The sequence below is a fragment of the Dendrobium catenatum genome, unplaced genomic scaffold (genome assembly GCF_001605985.2).
Source record: "Dendrobium catenatum unplaced genomic scaffold, ASM160598v2 fragScaff_scaffold_1188, whole genome shotgun sequence".
NCBI lineage: Eukaryota > Viridiplantae > Streptophyta > Magnoliopsida > Asparagales > Orchidaceae > Dendrobium > Dendrobium catenatum.
The window spans coordinates 267,062-273,151 of record NW_021319650.1 but is presented as its reverse complement, the minus strand read 5'-3'; the positions used below and the strand labels follow the sequence as shown (position 1 = coordinate 273,151).

General features: G+C 34.4%; 1 protein-coding gene across 8 annotated transcripts in view; it reads left to right on the top strand.

Moving 5' to 3' along the window:
• LOC110108390 (succinate dehydrogenase assembly factor 1, mitochondrial) overlaps positions 1-6,090 on the top strand; it is a 71,895-nt gene that overhangs the window by 40,944 nt on the left and 24,861 nt on the right. For 4 of the 8 annotated variants that reach the window (XM_028698945.1, XM_028698944.1, XM_028698954.1 and 1 more), the window contains 2 exons: positions 454-758; positions 1,224-1,287. In XM_028698945.1, coding sequence (XP_028554778.1) covers positions 643-758; positions 1,224-1,287 — 180 coding nt within the window. In that variant the 5' untranslated portion in view covers positions 454-642. Of the gene's footprint in view, positions 1-453; positions 759-1,223; positions 1,288-5,627; positions 5,643-6,090 lie in introns of those variants that run through there. The other 4 variants (XM_028698950.1, XM_028698946.1, XM_028698947.1 and 1 more) reach the window with 2 other exon arrangements.

The following is a 6,090-nucleotide window of genomic DNA, read 5'->3' as shown; positions in this document are numbered from 1 at the left end:
TATAGGTAGAATTTTGAGTTGAACTATATTTCATGTTGTCTTATTATTGGGATATTTTGATTTCACTTCATATCTTATGTTTTTTATGTTTTATATTATTCACTCATTAGTATATAAAAAATTTATCATTTTATGTTTACGCAATCTTTTGATTTTGAGGCTTACGCCTCAAAACGCCTTGAGGCTTACGCCTCGCCTCACGAATGAAAAACGCCTCAATACCCGAATACGCAATTTTAAACATTGCAATTGACGTAATATTTTGTTATTTTTTGATATTTTTGTCATTATTCATAATTTTAAATTGCTTTATTTTTATAATTTTCGAGGCTTACGCCTCGATCCGCCTCGAGGTTTACGCCTCGCCTCGCTTAGCCAAAACGCCTCGATTCCCGGTTTCTGAGGCTTCCCCCAGCTTCTCCTTGGAAATCTGAGAAATTCAGCGCATTGCAGGGACTTCATTTTCAAAATTTCATTGAGAGGCTAATGATACTGAAGATGAGATGGCTTCTCCTTGGAAACTTTCTGGAATGCAAAGGCAGGTCTTGGCTTTATACCGTTGTTTTCTTCGGGCAGCCCGAGTGAAGAATCTTGAAGACCACCAAAGAATCGTGTCTGTTGTCTCCGCAGAGTTCCATAATAATGCCAATAATGTTGATCGCAAAAACTTTCAGTACATTGAATATCTTTTGCGGCGTGGGAAGAGACAGCTTGAGCAACTCAAGAATTCCACCACCCTTTCACTTTCAACAATTAATGTCAGTAAAGAGGGAGCTTATACCCTTCCTGTTATTCATTTTTTTTTATCACAGTAAAAATCTGAATGAACATTGAGGGAGGATATTCTGATTAAAATTTTGTCTGGATGTATTTCAAAAACTTTGAATCTATTTTAAAATGAGTGCAATACATGAATAATTAATTAATTTTTGTAACACATTTTTTTCTTAAAAACTGCCACCAAATATGTTTTTTGTGTGATTCATTTTATCTTTTCAAAGAAAAGTTAAAGAATTCTCAATTGAAAATAAATTATTGAAGAAAAGCTCTATTCTGAGAGTCTTAGAACACTTCCAATTAAATGTTTCTTTAGATGCTTTACCCATAACTCTATCCATTGGAAATTATTTATTGTTTCTGCTTGGTGATTTTTAAACAAACATTTGGTTAAGATATGCGATTTCCTACCTTGGAACCTGCTAATCTGATTTACAAATTCTCAGCTCAATTCTTCTGGTTCGAAAACAATCACTGAAGACAAGAAGCTCGCTTCAACGTATCATTAAGGTAGCCACAAGATCATCCCCAACAGTCTTTAATAATCCTTCTGCTGATACGTACAAAGGTTCTGATTTGATGCTATCTGTTGTGTTATTGATTTCTGCAATTGTTTTGTTTAGTGTCATAGAAAACAAGCTATTTTTTTTTTCATTTCCTATGACCATCATTAGATGTCACAAGTGGTCGGTCAGGCTTTAAATCTGAAACTGCAAGTCTACAACTATATTGACTGCTTAGTAGTTTGAAGTGTCTTTAAACACGATCTTATGCAGAGTATGGTTTGCATTTTCTCGTTGCCTATGGTTTGCATGGTTTCATTGCCTTTAAGGTGTAATTGCCTTTTTCTTAATGATGCAGAAGTGTTCAATATGATCAATACAAGGCTATTTATTTGAGAAAATAGGTTTATAAAGTGGAGTTGGCAATTAGGAGATGTGAAAGGACTTTTTATTTTTATTTTTCTCATATTTATGTAGCTGAACTATTCTGAAACTTGGAGCTGTTTTAATTTGTATGTTTTAAGAGAATTCTACTTTATCTTTTTACCATAAACAAACAATTAATCAAGTTAATTTTAGATTGCAGAAAGTGTGAGGCTTTAATGTAAAGGACATCTGATCAGCTCCAATGGAGTTGGCTTAGGGTGCGTTTAAGCTAATCTTGTCATAATTTTATTTTATAGATTAGTCAAATTTTCATTTGATTGTAATTTTTTTATTTTTGAAAATATTTTTAAGATGAGATTTTTTTTTTTTTGCATTTTGATAGTTCTAAGAATTAATAGATGTTATGATCCATAGGAAGATAAATATTATTTGTATTCAGCAAACTAAATGGGTTAGAGAGAAGGCTAAGGAGATTGATAGTTTAGGATTTAAACTATTGTATTTTGGTAGGAGTTGTACTAGAAATGGTGTATGTGTGATTATAGATAAGAGTTTGAAGAATAATGTTGTAAAGATTGATAGAATTGGAGACATAATTATAATTTTAAAGATTGTTGTTGATGCTAAAATTATTAAGATAATAAGCATTTATGCTCCTCAAATAGGTTTAGATATTTGTTCAAAATTAAAATTTTGGAATGATCTAGAAAAATTAATACAAATGATACATCTTGAAGAGAATTTTTATTGGAAGAGATTAAATGGACATATTGGTAGAGAGGTAGATGATTTTAAAAGTATTCATGGTGGTTATGACTTTGAAGCGACTAATGAAGATGGTAAGATAATATTAGATTTTTCTTTGGCTTATGATTTTGGAATTGCTAATATCTTATTTAAGAAAAGAGATGAGCATCTTATCACTTATAAAAATTGATATGGTAAAACTTCGATTGATTATTTTCTTATAAAAAAAATAGATCGTTTAGATTTCAAAGATAATAAAGTTATTATGAGTGAAAGTTTATGTATCTAATATTGCTTATTAGTTTTGGACTTTAAGATGAAGGGGGCAGAATATTAAAAGTAAAGTAAATTGTTGTCATGGGTTAGATGGGGGGATTTAAATAAATATTAACAAAAATATTTTTGAGAGTAAAATTCAAAATTTTAAGATTTTGTCTGTGCATGAGGAAGCTAATGTTATGTGAAAAAAATAGCTAGTGATATTAAGAATATTGTAAAGATGTGCTTGGAGTATCAAAGAAAAAAGCTATTAATAGTAAAAATAGTTGGTGGTGGAATCAAAATGTGCAAGAAAATATAAAAAATAAAAAAATTTGTTATAAAAAATGGTTTAGCTGTAAAAATTTTAATAGTTGCAAAATATAGAAAGAGGCCCATTAGGAGTCTGAGAAAGTAATTTGCAATGCAAAAATTTTAATTTTTAATGATTTATATAATAGATTAGATACTAAGAAGGACGAAAGATATACGTATAAGTTAGCTAAACAAAGAGATAGAAGTAGTAAGCATTTAGTTCAAGTGAAGTGTATTAAGGATGAAGATCAAAAAAGTGTTTTTATTAAAAAAAGATATTCAACAAAAGTGGTTGAGATATTTTGCTAATTTTTTTAATGAATATTATGAGAATGCAATTGACTTTAGTGATATTAGCACCCTAAATGAAAATAAATATTTTTATTTTTATTGGCGTATTAGTAAAACTGAAGTTAAAGAGGCTTTAAAGAAAATGCATGCATTAAGATATCTCTAATGAAAGCTACATTAAATTACTCATAATTGTTTCAGAAAACTTCAACGCACAGAGTCGTAGGCTTCGTTTGGGAGGGACAACTTTCTGACTGCTTTGTTTTTCAGTTGTAACTATATTTTTTGTTTGGCCACTACTTTTTTGTTGCTTCCAAAAAAATTTGTAGTAGGAAACTGCTTTCTATAATAATTTTATAAAGCAGTAAGAAAGCTATCTCAAACAAAGTCGTATTTTTCACTTATTTTTATAACAACAAAACTACGAAAGGACTATTTTTAAGAAAATACAAAAATATATCAGTCAATTAGATAATATTTATTGTCTATAAAAATTATGATAAAAAATAAATAAAATAAATAGAAATTAGAAGATACAATAAAATGAGTCCAAACAATATATGAATTATTGACTTAATCTGCCTCTCCAGGTGGCTTTACTAAGCCAGACCTTAAAAAATACTGGACTAGTCAAAATCTCATAATAATGATATTTATCACATACTAAAAGTTACATAATAAAAGTTTACTAAAATAGGAGATATCACATTTTTATCACTTACAGGAAAAAAATTATGCCAAACTCAAAATCATTGAAAGCAGAAGTAGAGTAAATGTTACTTATAATGATTATAATATTTTTTATAATAGAAGCAATAGAGGAAGAAGCCTCGAAAGCCTTTTCTCTCTTCTCTCTCTCCTATCAATCTTCTCTTCTCCTCAGTGGCGGAGCCAAAAATTTTATTCAGGGGGGGGGGCCTTAAATTAAAATAGTTATGTTTATCTTCTCATTTCCAGTGTCAAGAGTAGCTATAAGATTGAAATTAAGAATACAAATAACATGGGTCTTAGAGCTTAGAAGACATAAATATTTGCCACAGGTAGGGGTGCAACCGAGTCAAGCCGGCTTGCAAACTAGCTCGACGAGTCGAGTTTACCAAGCGTGACGGCTAATCGAGCTCGAGCTCAAACACTCGGCTGCTCGACTCGATAGCTCTTCGAGTAACTCGAACTTGAGAACGGAAGCGAACTTCGCCGCGAGAGCGGGTTGCGGCAGCAGGCTTTGCAGCAAGAGCGGGAGCGTGAACGGGCTTCGCCACGAAAGTGGGGCGCGGGAGCAGGTCGTGGCAGCGGGCTTCGCCGCGAGAGCGGGAGTGTGAATGAGCTTCGCCGCGAAAGCAGGGCGTGGGTTGCGGTAGTGGGCTTCGCCGTGAAAGAGGGACGCGGGTCACGACAGTAGGCTTCGCCGTAAGAGCAGGAGCTCGACGAGCCGCTCGACTCGACTCGTTTCATGAGACGAGTAAAGCTCGAGCATTAGAGCGGGAGCGGACTTCGCCACGAGAGCGGGTCGCGGTAGCAGGCTTCGCTGCGAGAGCGAGAGCAAGAGCGGGAGCGTGCTTCCCCACAAAAGCGGGAGTGGGCTTCGCTGCGAAAGTGGGCTTCGGGCTTCGCCACGAAAGCGGGTATCGACAGTGGGCTTCGCCGCGAGAGCAGGTTGCGGCAACGGGCTCGCCGCGAGAGCAAGAGAAAGAGTGGGATTCGCCGCGAGAGCGGGATGCTCGTGCCCCCCCTTGCCCCCCTTCACTCCGCCAGTGTTGCTTCTCCTTCTCCTTTCTTTTCTTCCTTCGCAAGGCAGATGGCCTAAAAAGATTGACTCGAGCATATCCAATGAATTCAAATTTGCTCTCCTCGTCAATTCAACATTAATTTCATTAGTATAAGATCAATTGAAACTTATCAAACCGGCTAAATTTAATTAATCAAGATCTCAATTCGATTATGATGAGCTCTCCGATTAAATCTGATTAAAACAAAATCTGCGTGAATCCATTTAAAATAAAATTCAACTTATTTCAATTTAATCATCCATGTTTATCCTTTCCAAATATAGCACTTAATGATCTCATTACAATCTATACTACTATTAAAGTGTTGCTTGTGATTCTTCCCATATAGCATCCTGAGCGTTCGTTAAAAAACTTTATCTTAATATCCATCATTAATTTTTTAAACTGCATCTGCTGGCGAACCAATATCACACTTTTCTTCTTTCAAGGCATCCTTCTTATTTCTTCTTTGTATCAACGCATCCCTATACGAAATGGCGCATTCCCTTTTGTGTTATAAAATTTCATATGCTGGCGAAGAAATGTCTATACACTGCGAACGTTTTGCTCGCTCGCCGGATACAACAAACATCCTAAGGTGAACTTATTAACTTTATGTTCAATTTCTACGATTTCTCTTCACCTTCTTCCTAATTTTTTTTAACTCCACGCATCCGCTCACCGAAGCCCCCTGTCTCGCTTCCTCTCTCTCGATAAAGTTACATAATAAAAGTTTACTAAAATAGGAGATATCACATTTTTATCACTTACAGGAGAAAAAATTATGCCAAACTCAAAATCATTGAAAGTAGAAGTAGAGTAAATGTTACTTATAATGATTATAATACTTTTTATAATAGAAGCAACAGAGGAAGAAGCCTCGAAAGCCTTTTCTCTCTTCTCTCTCTCTCCTATCGATCTTCTCTTCTCCTTCTCCTTTCTTTTATTCCTTCGCAAGGCAGATGGCCTAAAAAGATTGACTCGAGCATATCCAATGAATTCAAATTTGCTCTCCTCGTCAATTCAACATTAATTTCATTAGTATA